The sequence below is a fragment of the Lampris incognitus genome, chromosome 7, assembly GCF_029633865.1.
Source record: "Lampris incognitus isolate fLamInc1 chromosome 7, fLamInc1.hap2, whole genome shotgun sequence".
Taxonomy (NCBI): Eukaryota; Metazoa; Chordata; class Actinopteri; order Lampriformes; family Lampridae; genus Lampris; species Lampris incognitus.
In genome coordinates, this window is record NC_079217.1 from 27636701 (window position 1) to 27655424 (window position 18724).

Consider the following 18724-nt stretch of genomic DNA (forward strand, 5'->3'; position numbering starts at 1 on the left):
GTATATCATGCATCATTGTATGCAGTTATGTGTAATCCAGTAAAAAGTAATAATTGAATAAAATGCAAACATTTGCTGAAAATGTAGCCTAGTTCCTATGTCTTTTCCCCATTGCTGCTCTAGGTCATGATGTGTGATTTAATTTTTGCCTTTTATCATTTCAGGGTGTAATGCATGAGTGGGGTTATTAACCCATTCCCCTGTTCGATTGAAAGGACGCTGACCACCGATACTGCGAATTTTTCGCAAATATCGGTTCTTGTCCGCAGCAGCCAACGTAGCGACATAGTTAGCCATTTAATCCGTGTTCAAACTTGCCGGCTTCTATCCCCCTCTAGCTCCCCCCGCTCTAACGTTCGAACGCGGAAGTGCAGTGGTCTATTCCGTGGCTGTGATCAGCTCCACTAGCGGGACTTGCCTCGGCGGGAAATTCATCTCAGAATTCTTAAGAATAAAATCCAAACACTGTATAATTATTTCTAATTAGCTTCCCAATTGCACACGAAAGACATTTGAAACAGATATTTTACTTGTTTCTCAGTAGATTTTGCAATTTTCAAGACACTATACGGACATTATTTTATTCAGTATAAAAGAAAACATTCACTGCCTCTCCATTTCAGAATTATATAATCAACCAATTAAGCAATTACGTCATTTTTTATTTTCCAGGTAGACACACCACAGACTGATTTTTTTTAATTTTGTATCACTAGACAATATTCACAGCCTTTCCTTTAAAAAAAGAAAAGAAGAAGCAATTATGGCACTGGATTATTACTTAGATTTGTTCTTTGTTCGTTCTTTTTTTTTTAATGTAACTCCATTTTATATTTATGGGTCGTGGATATCTGCAGTGGCAGTACGACCCTATCATGCAGCCGTGTGCTTTGGTGCATTTTAACAATAGGGTTGTGATGTTGACTTTTCTTTTTTGCTTATCTCAGTGTCTTGCAAAAAGTAGGACAGTTAATTTATCTATATAGTCTTGATCCCGGGTCAGTTTGAGGCACAGTCTCTCAGACCACTTGGCCACCCTGATAAGCGTGACAAAGTCCATAACATATGCTATTAACCAACTGGACTTTGACCATACCAAGGCCCACAACTATGGTGTACAGCCATTGACGGATCTCTATTGATCTCAGGTGGGCTCAGTTTGATAAAAAGTTCGCTGTTTGTCACTGTTAGGAAAATGACATTTGTTCTCGTGGTACTACTACATCTCGGAATATATAAAAAAAAGATTCAAATTTTACACAGAATTTCAGATTTACAAAGCCAGAAAGGGAAAAAAATAAACTGCTCAACAAAAGACACCACCAGCGTTCATGAATCAAACCACGAAATGCACACTTAATTCAACAATCAGTTATCTCTATTTCACATTGTCCATAATCATGAGAACATATTCCTTATTAATTATGACACATTACATAAAAATTGAGTGATGAAACTACTTCTTCTCTGCCCCAGTAGTGTCTGAACAGCCAAGCCAGTACTTGGCGATGGATCGGGGGTACGAGGGGATGGCAGGGTCAACACTCTTTGTCCTCAGGTCCACTCTATAGTACTTATCTGAAAAACACACACAAAAAAAATGATGTCTGATATTTACTCTTTTTGGTTAAAACTTACAGATAGGAGTGGAACACGTAGTGTTGAGTCACAACTTCTATTGTCAAATAAATCCTTTTTTTTTGGCTTTTTAATGTGCTATCTAGATAGTTCTAGATACTTTGAGAACTAAGGGAACTAGATTGCTTTGTTTAAGTCTCTAAACATCTCATGATTTGGCTTAAGATTGTGCTGGCTGGCAGAATTATGACAGCAGTCACAGAGGTGTCATGGATTTAGGAGTGGTTTCCAATTTTGGACAAAATGATACTTGTCAGAAAGTGACATCTCTGCCAAATGGTATTGAAGCGCCCTTAATCTTTGACTGCCCCTCAGAAGCTGGCCGGTTGCTAGCAGTACAGGGATAGGGATTGTACTGGGAAGCTTCCAAGTGTAAATGGGTGTAACTATCTCATTGAACGAAAGACGTGTCTTTGGAAAAAGGCTCATGAGAGAACTTATGAGTTTTGAACAGTCATTGCTACTTAATATGCCATTTTGTGCTTGACAAAAAACAAAGCTTACAGTTTCATCTTGGATAAAACATGTCACAGAATTACCATTAAGATGAGACAGATAGTACTGACAAGTACACACAAGGAGCCTGCTCAACACAGCTTTAATTGAACTGCACTTGGCGGAAGTACCAATTAATAGAATATCCTAAATAAGAGAAATCGTCCTGTCCATAGTGCTGAATCATATAAGCAGCTCATAGAGTCATTCTTCCCAAAAAGTCCATTACAAACATTAATTTGTACCTCGTTAATGAGATTGTGGAGTATGAATAATAGTTGCCTAACTGACCCAGCTGTATATTCTGACCTCTAGTGGAAATAAACATATATTTTATGTACTATTTTTGAGCTGTACTTGTCTGAGATTCTACTGTTTTGAATTTCATTATCTATGGTGTCTGTGGTTAAGTAATTTCTCCTCTGGGATGACTACTACATGTTGTTCATATTGGCATCACCTCCTTTGAAGAAGTAGATGCTCTGCAGGGGCTGGCTTCTGTGTATGAACTCCCAGTACGTCCTGTCATCTCTGCGCTGATTGTTCCTGGAGTCGTAATTGTCATCATTGTATCGACGGTAACCATTTCTCCGTCTGTCCTGATCCCAGTCTTGCCTGTCCCAGCCTCGGCCAAGCCCCTCCTCCATTTCCATCCTCTTCTCTGCCAGCCTCAGCCCCATGTCCATCCCTCTCTCAGCGAAGCTCCGGCCCATGCTCATGCCCCGTTCAGCAATGGACTCCCAGGAAGGTGAACGGTTTTGCCTGCGGCGGCCCCTCTGCTGCCCATATTGTTGGTCCCACTGCTGCCCATATTGTTGGTCCCACTGCTGCCCATATTGTTGGTCCCATTGCTGTCCATATTGCTGATACTGCTGGTCCCACTGTTGGCCTTGTTGTTGACCCCGTTGCTGATCAGGCCGGTAGTTAAGGGGTTGCATAGGGGTTAAGGCAGAGACGTAGATTCTGCCAGCCAGAACAGCATCCACTGGTGACCTGATGCCTTTCCAGTCCCTGTTGATAAAGTGGTGACCACTGTGGTGGTTGGGCACTAGAGGAGAGAATCAGATGAGAAATGGAAATGTGCATAATTGACCACCCTGCAAAATTTGCCCCAAACATTCACATAGAATAGTATTACTTACTGTCAGAGAAGAGGTTGTGGAAAAACTGCTCATAGTTGATGTTGTACATGTTAGTGTAGCGCCTGAAAAGCGTGGAAGGAGATCTCTCGGACATGGTGATGCATTCCTTATGGGAAGGCTGGTGCAAGAACTCGTACACATAATACTGATCCCCTGTTGGTGAGACAGGCAGTATGTTTGTTACCAATTAAAATATCATTATGACAGGTATGCAATGTCATCTGAGAAGCAATCTAAGAACCATGTGGCTAAATTGCGATCAAACGATTTGCCTCCGGGGACAACGGCCAATATTTTGGGCCTTCCGGTGTAGCTGCTGGCTGCCCGCTTCCATTTCCCATGAAGACCTCCTCTTCCATGCGCCTGTCAATGTTTACAGTCGGATTAGCATTTTGAGATACGAGAATGGAGTTGGGTTTGAGAGATGACATCTACGACTGGATTGTTTCACATTGTACTTGACACGAGTGGAACGTTTCTCCGCACAAACATCGATACTTTTTGTAGGTGTTTTCGCTCCAGACGGTTAACGATGTCTCCCGTGGTGCGGGAGGTATGGGTTCGCGTCCCGGCTGCGGCGGTTCCTGTGGTTGCCCCCCCGAATTCGCTACAATATATTGTAGTGAATTCGCTACCCGGGTGCCCTAAAGTTTTTTTTTCCTACGTTACACTACCCGCCTCCTTCGGGAAAGCGCGTCCGCGCGTATCCCTAAAAAAGTGTAAGGTGCGTGGATAAGTAGACACGTTGGCCGTTGGCTAACGGGTTGGACCCTTAAGTCGACTGGTTAACGTAGTCGCATGCGGTGCGGGAGCCCCAGGTTTGCGTCCTGGCTGTCGCGACGCGAATCTCGAAGGAGGGGGTTAGTGTAACGTACACGAATAAGTAGACACGTTGGCCCTTGGGTCGGACCCTTTAGTCCAGTGGTTCTCAACCTTTTTGGGGTCCTGGACCCCCTGCGTATTTTTGATCTACCCTGAGGACCCCTCCACCTGATCTTGCGGGAGGGGGGTTGCAATTTGATAGAAACAGTAGAAACTGCATTTTAAATTGCATTATAGCATTTATTCACTCTTTGGGGCAAAAATAAGAGCTTTCAGTTGTAACTTAGATATAGTTAACAAAACAGAATTCTTATGCAGTAACTTTCAGATATATGTAACAAAACAGAATATGTATTCAGTAACTTTCAGATATATGTAACAACAGAATTTTTATGCAGTAACTTTTAACAATGCAAACGGGAGCGAGATCTCTTATTAAAATACAATAAATTACACTTGTGAAACAGATGTAATTAGAGAAAAAAGTCCTGTTACCCTTTATAGTTTAGGTAGATAAAGGTCTCAGTCACATTTGAGTAAACTAATCCTATTTCTATAAATGTCATAGGATCTTTTTTTTAAAGATATTTTATTTTCACTGACCCCTTGCAATTACACCACGGACCACTAGGGGTCCTCGGACCCCCCCGGTTGAGAAACACTGCTTTAGTCGACTCGTTAACGTTGTAGCCCGTGGTGCGGGAGATCTGAGTTCGCGTCCCCGCTGTGACGGTCCGGTCGGGGACGCCGGATAGGCGCCCCGACCAACCAGAAGAAGGCGCTAGTGCAGCGACCAGGACACATACCCACATCCGGCTTTCCACTCGCAGATACGGCCAATTGAGTCCGTAGGGACGCCCGATGAAGCCGGAGGCAACACGGGGATTCGAACCGGTAATCCTCATGTTGGTAGGCAGTGGAATAGACCGCTACGCTACTCGGATTCCTTAAAGTTTTTTTTCCTACATCTATCTTAATATTCTGCCCCTCATTTTGAGCACTTTTATCGACACCATTGATGGTTTTCGGGAGAAGAAAAAAAAAGAAAAAGAAATGTATATCCAGTGATTCAAGTAAATTCTTTATGAGACAGTACAAGCTTGTTTCATGCCATAAGCAACCATCACCTGTCAATCATCAGCAATCATCAGCTGTCAAACAGCTGATGATTGCTTATGGCATGAAACAGGCTTGTACTGTCTCATAAAGAATGTACTTGAATATCTTCAATTTGGGGCACTTTTGGCTTTTGAATTTTTGAAAAATGTCTTTAAAATCTGTTTTTTCTTTTTCAAAAGCTCTATTAAGTGGTCTGGAACAAATATCTTAGCATTGCTTTGATCATCCTACAAAACAAGTTTGATATTATGATGCTTTTTCAAAGTTGTAACAGCAAAATGTGGCGGTAATGACACGTGATGGTAATAACAATTTTCACTTTTTGGAGAAAAAGTTGGCTAAGTCTAACCTAACTTGTTAGCTAGCATACAATGTACAATGAATATACGTGAATAAAGTTACATTTCTTATTTCCGAACAAAAATACTCAATTAGTAACTTGTTTGGTAATGATGCCTCATAAACACACTCTCATATCAGGACATATAAATCTTCATATTACTTACATTTGTGGACATGACCAGTCTGCTGCCATGACTGCTCATGCACCTCTGGTACTTCTCATTTCCATGGCAACCACATTGTTGTTGTTTGAAAAAATGTTATTGCTAACATGTTCGGTGCGATGGTAGTGACAGATGTATGAGGGACAGCGATATTTTACTATAAAAAATTTGCAAATTGAACACATATAAACCATATGAATTTGAAATATGTCTTTTTAAATTATTATGAGAAAATGCAAAGTAAAGCTTTATGGAATTCAACCATATTATTACTTTATTATAGAGGGGAAGTGAAAAAGTCTGGGTTGGGGACAAGCCCAAAACAGTGAAATTCTGGCACACTTGAATTGAACATACTGAAAAAGTATTAAAATGTCATATACAGTGCATCCGGAGAGTATTCACACCCCTTCACTTTCCCCACACTTTGTTATGTCACAGCCTTATTCCGAAATGGATTAAATTCCTTTTTTTCGCATCAATCTACAAACAATACTCCATAATGACAAAGTGAAAAAGGTTTTGTAGAAATTTTTGCAAATTTATTAAAAATAAAAAACTGAAATATTGCATGTACATAAGTATTCACACCCTTTGCTATGACACTCAAAATTGAGGTCAGGTTCATCCTGTTTCCATTGATCATCCTTGAGATGGTTCTACATCTTGATTGGCGTCCACCTGTAGTAAATTCAATTGATTGGACATGACTTGGAAAGGCACACACCTGTCTATATAAGGTCCCACTGTTGACAGTGCATGTCAGAGCAGAAACCAAGCCATGAAGTCAAAGGAATTGTCTGTGGACCTCTGAGACAGGATTGTATCGAGGCACAGATCTGGGGAAGGGTACTAAAAAATTTCTACAGCTTTGAAGGTCCCGAAGAGCACAGTGGTCTCCATCATTCGTAAATGGAAGAAGTTTGGATCCACCGGGACTCTTCCTAGAGCTGGCTGCCCAGCCAAACTGAGCAATTGGGGGAGAAGGGCCTTGGCCAGGGAGGTGACCAAGAACCCGATGGTCACTATGACAGAGCTCCAGTGTTCCTCTGTGGAGACGGGAGAACCTTCCAGAAGGACAACCATCTCTACAGCACTCCACCAATCAGGCCTTTATGGTAGAGTGGCCAGACGGAAGCCTCTGCTCAGTAAAAGGCACTTGACAGCCCACTTGGAGTTTGCCAGAAAGCACCTAAAGGACTCTCAGACCATGAGAAACAAGATTCTCTGGTCTGATGAAACCAAGATTGAACTCTTTGGCCTGAATGCCAAACGTCATGTCTGGAGGAAACCAGGTACCTCTCATCACCTTGCTAATACCATCGCTACAATGAAGCATGGTGGTGGCAGCATCATGCTGTGGGGATGTTTTTCAGCGGCAGGAACTGGGAGACTGGTCATGAATGGAGCAAAGTACAGAGAGATCCTTGATGAAAACCTGCTCCAGAGCGCTCAGGACCTCAGAGTGGGTCGAAGGTTTACCTTTCAACATGACAACGACCCTAAGTACACAGCCAAGACAACGAAGGAGTGGCTTCGGGACAAGTCTGTGAATGTCCTTGAGTGGCCCAGCCAGAGCCCAGACTTGAACCCCATTGAACATCTCTGGAAAGACCTGAAAATAGCTGTGCAGCGACGCTCCCCATCTAACCTTACAGAGCTCGAGAGGATCTGCAGAGAAGAATGGGAGAAATACCCCAAATATAGTTGCGCCAGGCTTGTAGCTTCATACCCAAGAAGACTTGAGGCTGTAATCGCTGCCAAGGGTGCCTCAACCAAGTACTGAGTAAAGGGCGTGAATACTTATGTACATGCAATATTTCAGTTTTTTATTTTTAATAAATTTGCAAAAATTTCTTCAAAACCCTTTTCACATTGTCATTACAGGGTATTGTATGTAGATTGATGAGGAAAAAAAAGGAATTTAATCCATTTTGGAATAAGGCTGTAACATAACAAAATGTGGGGAAAGTGAAGGGGTGTAAATACTTTCCGGATGCACTGTATATATATATATATAAATATCAATTACTACATGCGTAGATGAAAAGGGACTGTAAGCATTACACCTGGCTTTACCTTTGAAGAAGTAGACCTTCTCCTTGCCATGGTGGCTAGGGGCAGGGAGAGCAAATGCTGCGCTCACATGATCAGGAATCTTGTCAAAACCCACGTTGATATCTCTCGGATAGTCGTCATCGAGCACACCATCATCAAACCTCCAGTACTTGTTCCCCTGTAGAAATGTAGAAATGTAGATTCAGCACCACTTCGGTGTTTTATTCGCATCACTATGTACAGCCATGTAGTGCAGGGTAAATGCACCTAAATGCAGTTTAACCACCTTTTTCAGGGTGAACAAATCTTGATTACATACATTCATAGTATGCATCAAAGTAAATACCATAACTGGTATAGAAAATAGTGTATCACAACTGGAAAATACATAAATCAATGTTTTTTTGAAAATACTACCCGTGTTGTTGGTTGGTTGCCTTATGATGATCACTGACTAAAAATCATAGTTTCCCCACTTTTCTAGTTTACCACTACATCCCTGAGCATATAAGTGAGTGTACCTGGTCTAATTCATTCCAGTGAATCAACAGGAAGACTTAGTTTTATGTAAATACAACTGAGGCACTGCCCCCACCTTAAAGATGTAGGTCTTGCCCTGACAGTTGACACGAGTAAATGCGGCGTCAATAGGTCCGCTGATGCCCCACACGTCCTTTATCAACTTTGGATAACCAGGCATCACTGACTTCTGACCCAGCTCAAAGACATACTCCCCTAGGACACACACAGTGTTCAAAGGTGCATTCTCCCACTGCAGAAAGATGTACCAATCATCACACAAATGGCGATAAAAAAGTGCCAATAATCATACACTGCAAGCAATTCTTTAGTCTCATAATGGTTTTAAAATGTTATGTTTCTTAAGAAAAAACACTTTAATTTATAATCATTGGGTGAAATAATTCCACTAGTTTTCTCATGCATGCATTTTGTTTTTTTCCTGTAGAGGCTCATGTCAACATGTTATAACAAGGCAGAATGGCAGATAATTCCATTAGTACAAAGAAGGTTCTTGAAATGTTTCGATTTTAATGGGAAATAAGTTGCTGGCCGACAGAAAACATAATATTCTAAGCCCCAATACCAGAATAAGTAATCAGTGAAAATTAAACTTTGCACTATCCCATGAAAGACTATTATAGAATCAAAGGGAATTTTAAAAACAAGCAGGGAACCCCAGGTTTGCATCAAATCAAACCTCAAATTTTCGATAAGAGAATATGGCAACATGCCTCCACTATGGAGGACAATAACAACACAATGTAAAAGACTCTTTCTCCATCTTACCCCTACTACTCACCTCTGAAGGCGTAGATGGAGCCATTTTTCAGCTGCATGAAGGAGTTAAAAGGTCTGCCGCTGCAGATTTCGCCATCCGGGTCGGGGGCTGATGTGGTAGGGATCACACTCTCAGTGGTGGCTTTTGCAGTCGGAGCAGTTGTTGGTAAAGGGGCTGCCTGTGTGATGGGATTGGGGTGTGTAACGGGGGCCTTCGGCGTGGTGGGGACTCTCTGTGAGGTGGGCATCACCTGGGTTGCGGGGTTTGAGGAGGGGCGACGTGGGGGAATGGGGTGTATACGGCTGACAGGATTGGACTCTGCACCCACAGGACTCCCAGTTGGTGAGGGAGTGTTGCTGAACAGATCATCGTCATCTTCTGCTAGGCCAAAAGTGTCACCACGTGCTGAGGGGAAAGTCACGTGATATTAAATGGCTTTTAAAATCTAGATATCTGGGTGGATGACACAAGATATACTGTGGACGATCAGGTTCTTACTCTTCATGTCACAGATGATCTCATAGTCATAGCAGCAGCTCTTGTAGTATTTACACATAGAGTCACACTGGCACTCCTTCTGAGAGTCAAAGCCATTCTCACATCTGCCCATACAGGACTCTGGGAAGGACGTGACAGAGAAGAGACAAAGACCATGGAAGTGTTGTTACTGATGGACTCTACTCTGCGCCTAGGGTTTTTTCCCCCCACTAGTGCTATTTATGATCCAGTGAATGCAGAGACAGTCCACTGAGTAGAAAGCTTAAGCACATGATCAAGATTTAAGAACTAACAACGCCTCAGTTTTCCCTCAGCTCATACACAACATACCTAAAACTAGCAATGTTCAGCCCCCCCCCCCACATTACTGTACTACACACTTTTACCTCAGATGAGCGCAGAACGTACCAGTAAGTGTGTACTTACCATCTTCGGCCAAGGCTACGGCGAGCAGAGCCAGCAGTAGGGTGGGCCCAGGTCTCATGGTGTCTCACTGCGTGTGAGCTTAGTGGAAAGCTAATGTCAGCCTGTGTGCCGCCAATCAACTAAACAGTGGAAACATTGGATCCTGTGTTATTCACCTCTTCTTGTGTTTACTTAAACCCTGTTGACACTCCTGGTCTCTCCCCCCACACAACAAATGTACAAATGGAGAGGGAGAGAGAGAGAGAGAGGGAAAGAGAGAGAATTTGAATTAAAACAAAAACAACTATTTTACATAAAACAAAAACTTCAACAATGACATATTCATTTCACAACATCAGACATGAACAACTCCTTACATTAAAACATCCAAAAGGGTCTTTTTAAAAAAAAAGTGGTTCAAGTCACATATTCCCGAAGGATTAAAAAACATTATGCAAAAACAGAATTAAATACCAATTGCCCCTCATTGACTAAGCCAATGGCTGTAGTGAAACACCACCGCGCAATAAGTGCATCTAAGTTTTTCAGTAGGGTAAAGAAACTGAATCCACCCGGACTCTCTCCTTCACCCTTGCGATGAACAAAAGAAGTAAATCTTCCTCTGAACCATCATCAATTCGACTTTTCCTACTTTTATAAATCTTCTGCATCCCTTCTCTTGTACCCAGCACCAAAGATAGAAACCGCTTCATTCCGTTTTTCACCCCAGTGAGAGAATATGGCTTGTGAAGCTTCATAAAGCTCCTGAAGTCTCTCACATCCCACAAAACAAGGAAAAACTGACTGGCAGAAAGAAGAGAAAGGAGCTGGCGGACACTGACTTTATTCCCGTGAGAGTTCAATACTGAGTATCGGCAAGAAGGGAATGACAATATGAATAAAACTAAATGCGCCAAACATTAGGGTTTTGTTTTGTTTTTTATCTTTGTTTTGTTTTGTGTTTTTTTTTAGCACGGAGTAAACATTTAATGTTTGGTCGAAATGAAAGAAGTGCTTATGTGTTGAAAGAAACAAACGAACAAACAAAACGTGTTTAAAAAGTAAAATCAGTTGTTTTTTGTTTCACACACACACACACACACACACACACACACACACACACACACACACACACACACACACTCGGAGAGGAGATGAGGATGAGGATGAGGTATGACTGGGGTTTTTCCTTGCACGTCCACTAGAGGGCAGGGTCTACAGACAGCTTTGTTGCATTGGGGAAGGCTTCCTTGTTGTTATCTGGCTCTATCTGGGACTAAGGGCGGTCCAGACCCAGATGATGCTGCTGGAAGATGCTGACCGTGGGATGAGATGGGCGAGGGGCCGTTTTGGGGCCACCTAAATTACATTTGTCACGGACTAACGAAGAGCATTGTGTAGGGTTGGGAAAGCTTGTGAGCAGAAGATTTCAACAACAATAAAGACAAGCCCTCTTTGTCTGGATGACCGCAATTAAAGCCAAGCGAGAGACAGACAACAATCGGTGCTCTTATAGCCGCTCACCTCGCAACTCTTCAGGAAAATACAACAATTTATCATGCAGTCGTTTGGACGGTTTTTGCTACTCAAAGATCCGCAGTGGTGAGACGACTCTGTTAGGGACGCAAAGCCACGGTTTGAGTTCATCTTCTAAGTGTCATTAAAGAGGCCTCGAGTCAAGCTTGGGTCAAGAAGAAGACAAAAGGATAACACTGTCAAGGAAGAACCGCAAGCATCCACTGCTGTTCCTGCACATTATGCGACATCTGTAAGCGGACGGGCTGACCCGCAGAGATGCCAAGTACAGTCAAAACTGCCACTTGTCTTTCTGACTTGAATTACTGAGAGGCCTGCTGGACGAGAAGGACAGCTGTGTTTGCACTTCATAACACGCGTCATACCACTAGTTTCGGAGTAAACAATTACTATTATCATCATTAGGCAACTATTTTCTCCGTTTCGAAACATTCCTTTTTGTGAGCCAGTGATCAATTAATTGCATCGATCCAGATCGGCCTCGTGTAGTCGCGTTGGCCCTCGCGGAGCTGGCAGATGTCAGTAGATGCTTTTTTCTCTGACTTGTTTTTTGTGGAGGCTGTATCGATACTGTCGCAACATGTTTAGCACGGACAGACTGACGGTACCAGAGTACGTCAGCAGGCTGCAGACGCGGAGGAGCGGCCCCGCGGAGCAAAGAGCGGTGTCGCCGGGCATCAGCGCCGACGTCCAGGCGGCGCTGGACAGCTCGCTGCCGGCGCTCCGCTCCGCTGTCAGCACGCTGAAAACCTCCAAGGACTCCTCCGATCTGGATGAAACCCGCAGGGCGATCGCGGAGATATTTCAGCTGGTGGAGGAGGCTTGGATACTGCCCACCGTGGGCCGTCAGGTGGCCGAAGAGATCTGCAACAGAATCCGACTGGATGGAGGCCTGGAGCTCCTCCTCCATCTTCTGCAGACGCCAGCAATGGAGATCACCTACGAATCTGCGAAGCTGCTGGAGCAGATACTGGTTGCAGAGAATAGGTGTGAATTAAAACCTATATTGATATAGACTCTAGTATTACCCAAAGACATCCCACCATATTTAAAGTGTGTGTGTGTGTGTGTGTGTGTGTGTGTGTGTGTGTGTGTGTGTGTGTGTGTGTGTGTGTGTGTGTGTGTGTGTGTGTGTGTGTGTGTGTGTGTGTGTGTGTGTGTGTGTGAAAACGAGATTTGTCTAGTCTTAAGGTGGATTTTGCGTTCAGCAAGGAGTACCATTTTCATGTTTTCATAGCACTTAAATCCCATCTTTGTTTCAATGTTTCTTCTTGTGACTAAGTAGCACCATTTGAATAAGCAATCCATTCAGAATTACCCCTCGGGGTGACGTCAACCCAAATTTTCCATAAACCCGCCCATGCCGAGAGAGAGAGAGAGAGAGAGAGAGAGAGAGAGAGAGAGAGAGAGAGAGAGAGAGAGAGAGAGAGAGAGAGAGAGAGAGAGAGAGAGAGAGAGAGAGAGAGAGAGAGAGAGAGAGAGAGAGAGAGAGAGAGAGAGAGAGAGAGAGAGAGAGAGCGAGCGAGCGAGCGAGCGAGCGAGCGGGTAGCCTCTAACGTGTGTGTGCCTCTGATTGGTTAAAGTCCAAGATCGCTTGCTTCTCATTAGTTAAGGGTTAGGGTTAGGGTGGAGTTAGGGTTAAGGTTAACCAACCAGAGCTTTCATCACACGGAAGTCTGATCTAAACTGAGTTGGAAAAACAACAGACGGGGAGGGGACGGGGCCCAACAATATTACCAGCCAATCAAAGTATTGGCTCATGAATAATGCTGCTTTATGTTTATAACACCCCTCAAACAGTCTGTTCCATTAGAGATGGGTGTGGAGCACTGGATCTGGTGAAACCAAACAACCTTTGGTAAAAAAAAAAAGATGTCAAATGTGTTTCATGGACACACAGCAGGATATACCAGTTTTTCAAAAAAAGTTAAAAAAAAAACCCTCTTCAATATTTAGTCTGTCCAATGGTATTTATGTTTTCCACTGTATTTTCTCCATACCTCTGTTGACAGAGATTATGTTGCTCGCATGGGCCTGGGGGTCATTCTCAACCTCACCCGAGAGCAGGAAGATGCCCAGCTGGCACGCAGTGTCTCTGGGATCCTGGAGCACATGTTCAAACACACAGAGGAGACGTCAACTCAGCTTATCTCCAATGGGGCCCTAGATGCTCTCCTGTTCTGGTGCCGAGGTACTGACCCTACTGTGCTGCGCCACTGTGCCGTGGCCTTAGCCAACTGTGCCATGTACGGAGGCCACCGCTGCCAGCGACTTATGATAGAGAAACAGGCCGCCGAATGGCTGTTCCCTTTGGCTTTTTCCAAAGAAGACGAACTCATTCGTTTTCATGCATGCCTGGCTGTAGCCGTGTTAGCAGCGAATCGGGAAATTGAGAAAGAGGTAGTGAAATCTGGGACCTTGGAGCTAGTGGAGCCATTCATTGCATCACTGGACCCAGATGACTTTGCCCGGAGTTTGTTGGACAGTGCAGATAGTATGCAGGGAAAGACAGCAGCTGATCTGCAGCAGCTCCTGCCATTGCTGGATGGAACAAGACTGGAGGGGAAGTGCATTGCTGCCTTCTACCTTAATGTTGAGGCCAGCATCAAATCCCGACAGCGCAATACCAAGGTATCACCACTGTCCTCTTCCCATATCATCTAAATCTTCAAGTAACATAAGTAGTGTTTTTTTGTTTCCAGTCTCCTGCAGTATAAATGATCCTGTTGTCATTTGCCCTATTCCGAAGATTTTTCAAGAGATTGGAGCAGTGCAGAGTTTAAAGAGAATTGTCATGTACTCCAGTAATGGCACAGTCATTGCCCTTGCCAAGCGGGCGCTAAGAATGATGGGCGAAGAAGTGCCAAGACGTATCCTATCATCTGTGCCCAACTGGAAAAACTGTGAGGTGCAGACATGGCTTCAGCAAATTGGCTTTAGTGCCTACTGCAATCGTTTCCAGGTGGGTGACAAGAACCTATCTATCTATCTATCTATCTATCTATCTATCTATCTATCTATCTATCTATCTATCTATCTATCTATCTATCTATCTATCTATCTATCTATCTATCTATCTATCTATCTATCTATCTATCTATCTATCTATCTATCTATCTATCTATCTATCTATCTATCTATCTATCTATCTATCTATCTATCTATCTATCTATCTATCTATCTAATTCTATTTTATTTGTCTGTCTCATAATAGGAGCTTCAGGTGGATGGAGACCTCCTGCTGAACATCACAGACCACGATCTGAACACTGATTTGGGCATGGCTGCTGGCCTCACCCGAAAGAGGTAGGTAGTTTGCCATTCTCAAGATGAGGATCTGAATATAAGACTGACTGACATTTATAAGCATGAGTTAACTCAATACTGGGTGTTTAACGTTATCTCCATTTTGACTGATTCTCTAGGTTTCTAAGAGATTTGCGTGTGTTGAAGATGTATGCCAACTACGCCACATGCGATCCAAACAATATGGCAGACTGGTTAGCTGAGGTGGACCCACGTTTTCGCCAGTATACCTATGGCCTTGTCCAATCAGGAGTAGACCGGAATAATGTTCAAAATCTGACAGACCAACAGCTCCAGTTCGACTGCTTCATAGAAAATGGGGTCCACCGAGCCAAAATCCTCGCTACCAGTCACAGGCCCATCCAGCCCTGCCTCACAGATGCCCGGCCCAAAGGGCCCGATGTGTTCATCAGCTATCGTAGGACCACTGGCTCCCAGCTGGCTAGGTCAGTATTGAGTATGAGGGATAAAAGTAAAGGAGAGGAGCAAGCAATTAAGGAAGAGAGGAAGAGTAGAAATAAGACCAGGTTGACACCACAGGAAAAGAGGAGAAAAGTGAAAAGGAAGATAAAAAAATATATAAGAGTTATACTGTTGGTCATTGGATTGTGCATCATGTGACACAAGGCTTCAGATGATACACAAAAAAAATAAAAGCATCAGCATGCACTCACATGCATACCCATTTACAAAGAGTTTATACCATGTTTTCTAAACTTGTGAAGTGTCTCTGATCCTCTTATTCTTATCTCACTTTCCCCAAGCCTTCTCAAGGTGCACCTGCAGGTGCGAGGCTTTAGTGTCTTCATAGATGTGGAGAAACTGGAGGCCGGCAAATTTGAGGACAAACTGATTCAGAGTGTACAGCGGGCACGTAACTTCATCCTCGTCCTGTCTGCCAATGCACTGGACAAATGCATGGGCGACACTGGGATGAAGGACTGGGTGCACAAGGTCAGACTTCCAGCATTCTTTATAGATGTAAAGCTATAAAGGTATGGAAAGTGCAGGCCTGAGTAGATCCAATTATTTACCCCTGTAACTTTTAACCGACAGTTCCCCAGCCACATTGAGATATTCCCTCTTCATTGTTGTAACAGGTAAATAATCAGTGACACAGTTCAACAGCCCTGTGTTAATTGGAATGACTCAGATTTGATTCTTGCTGTCACCATATATAATATGCACATTTATTTATCATTTAATTGTACAATTAATGGCACGGTGGCGCAGTGGTTAGCACAGTCACCTCACAGCAAGAAGGTCCTGGGTTCGAACTCCGGGGTTGTCCAAACTTGGGGGGTCATCCCAGGTTGTCCTCTGTGTGGAGTTTGCATGTTCTCTCTGTGTCTGCGTGGGTTTCCTCCGAGTGCTCTGGTTTCCTCCCACAGTCCAAAGACATGTAGGTCAGGCGAACTGGCCGGACTAAATTGTCCCTAGGTGTGAATGTGTAGGCCCTGTGATGGACTGGTGGCCTGTCCAGATTGTCTTACCGCCTGCCGCCCAATGACTGCTGAGATAGGCTCCAGCATCCGTGACCCCAATTGGGATAAGCGGCTTGGATAATGGTGGATGTACAGTTAATTGATTAAAGACTGGGGGTTGTTATTTGAATCAAGGGTCTAAGGAACGAGGAGGACGTCCATTGTTGTTTACTGTACCTGTTTATCTGTTTACCTGTTACCATTGTAATCATGGTTTAGGTTAATATAAACAGACTTAACTTGAATTTAATCTAAAATAATCACACAAATGAAAATATTGAGCTGTTATTATTTCTTCTGCAATCTAGTGACTCCTGTCTCATCTCGTGAGCATGTAGGAAGGTTTTGAAATGCCTGATACTTTATTCAAGTCTGAATCTTTGAGTCCGAGGGGATGAAAATATTCTTCAGTGGCTGATAAATCTAATGAAATGTAGTCACCTATGCTCTTACATGTCTGGACATAACATATCAGTATTTCAGTGGTTAAAATGAATCCTCTTAAATCTTGCAGGAGATTGTCACAGCCTTGGGTGGTAAGAAGAACATAGTCCCTGTCACAGATAATTTCATGTGGCCTGACCCAATGTCTCTACCAGAGGACATGAGGTCTATCCTCAACTTCAATGGTATAAAGTGAGTTCCCGATAACCTCACCCAAATGAGTTAAAATTTACAAACTGTCTTTTTCAAACACATCTCTTGTTTGGCATGGAATGGCATACCTTGATGTTAGTTTCAATATATTCTTAATTTTTGCGCAATCCACCCACCACAATGCTGTGAGTTTCATTTGAGAGGCGGTTATGCAGCATACTTCACAGCAGAGATGATGTGGAACTTCTATTTTATTTTGACGCAGCTATAGAGTGTATTTGAGGAAGTCATCTTACTCATTTCCAATTATACAACAGGTAGTTGCGGCCAAACAATCTGATTGGTCAACTAGACATTTAGAACATGATCAAATTACCATGACAACACACCAAGCCGTGCTCTAATGAAAAATGCCTCATCGCTATAGATATTACTCCACCACTGATTCAAACTATAGATAGTTCCATGGCAACATTGTACCTGCCACTATAGGAGTAGAGTTGGAGCAAAAACCAGTAGCTTATAATACTGCCACAAAATGGAGCATTTTGTTGTTAATTTTGATTGATGTGATTGATGCTTATGGAACTCGGTGCAAGCGCCTCGGTCCTGACCACATCACTGTCAAGCCAATAATGACGGTAAAGCACACCCTCGAGTGTAATATTACTTAACCAATGCCATCTATTAATGTTAGTAATGTTCTGAAGCCATTTGTGTGTGTGCTTCACTCAAATTATGCATCTTAAATATAATATGTAATAGGGTCGAGGAGATGAAAAGATCTTTCAAATCTTCCTCGGCAGACCACTGCTTTGCTTGTGATGCACATCCCTAAATACCGCTGCTGTCCTCTCTTATTACAGGTGGTCCCATGAATATCAGGAGGCCACTATTGAAAAGATCCTTCGCTTTTTGAATGGCAATCCCGGAAAACATCAACCAGACTGCCAAGCGAGCTCCAAAGGGAAAGAGCATGAAGAGAAATAGACAAAATTTGACCTCAGCTTTTTAACTGCTTCCAATGATGCCAAATAGACCATGGCCTAAACTCACTGGTCAACACCTTTCCTTACCATGCCCCAATGCATGTGAAGACAAATATAATACACACATCATAAGGATAAGGATACTAACAGTAAGAGCTATAGTAATATCAATAATAATATCAAACATTAGCCAAAATAGTGCAATGTAATTTAATATTGCATATAATAAAAAAGTTTAATGGCAGTAATGTGTTATCAGGTGAATGCCCTAGGTTTTTTTTCTCAGGAAAACAGAATAATCAAGCCATTATTGGCCCTCGAAGCAAAATGATTAATAGAAATCTTGCATTACGTGCACTCACTGGTTAGCCCTGTTGCCTTAAGGCAAGATGTCCCTGAGTTTGATTTCAGCCCATCTGTGTGGAGTTTGTTCTCCCTGCATTTGTGTGGCTTTCCAATGTCCAAGAACATGCATGTTGGGTGAATTGGAGTCTCTAAATTGCCCATAGGTGTGAATGTTGTGTGAGTGACAGTGTGCTTGGGCCCTGTGATGGACTGGTAACCTGTCCAGGGTGTCTCCCTGCTTTCCTCCCAGTGCCTGCTGGGATAGACTCCAGTCTCCTGCAACGATGTATTGGATTAAATGGGAATAGATGATGGATGGATCAGCGGGAATCTTGCATAGCAGTCTCAAAGCACAGAGATTGAGAGCAGATTGTTGCTGCTTGGTGCGCAAATTTGTCAGTGAGTCCAGAAGCAGTGAGTCTTTTCCAGGACAGGAATGATATAATGTACAGCACGACTATCTTCACCTGTAAGCCTGTTCTCA

The 18724-nt window shown here is 43.1% G+C and overlaps 2 protein-coding genes across 2 annotated transcripts; one reads left to right on the top strand and one right to left on the bottom strand.

The window, feature by feature from the left end:
• Positions 1 to 574: 574 nt before the first annotated feature.
• On the bottom strand, positions 575 to 10125 carry vtna (vitronectin a). Its single transcript, XM_056283912.1, has 8 exons — positions 10005 to 10125; positions 9579 to 9698; positions 9102 to 9485; positions 8376 to 8515; positions 7802 to 7958; positions 3276 to 3428; positions 2594 to 3181; positions 575 to 1578 (listed from the first exon to the last, which is right to left on the bottom strand). Exons 1-8 carry the CDS (start codon positions 10060 to 10062, stop codon positions 1457 to 1459), a joined length of 1722 nt encoding a protein of 573 aa, XP_056139887.1. The 5' UTR covers positions 10063 to 10125; the 3' UTR covers positions 575 to 1456.
• A 1920-nt stretch (positions 10126 to 12045) lies between these two features.
• sarm1 (sterile alpha and TIR motif containing 1) lies at positions 12046 to 17992 on the top strand. Its single transcript, XM_056284065.1, has 8 exons — positions 12046 to 12506; positions 13532 to 14150; positions 14269 to 14481; positions 14734 to 14825; positions 14945 to 15271; positions 15590 to 15779; positions 16824 to 16945; positions 17773 to 17992. Exons 1-8 carry the CDS (start codon positions 12046 to 12048, stop codon positions 17894 to 17896), a joined length of 2148 nt encoding a protein of 715 aa, XP_056140040.1. The 3' UTR covers positions 17897 to 17992.
• The last annotated feature ends 732 nt before the right edge of the window (positions 17993 to 18724 follow it).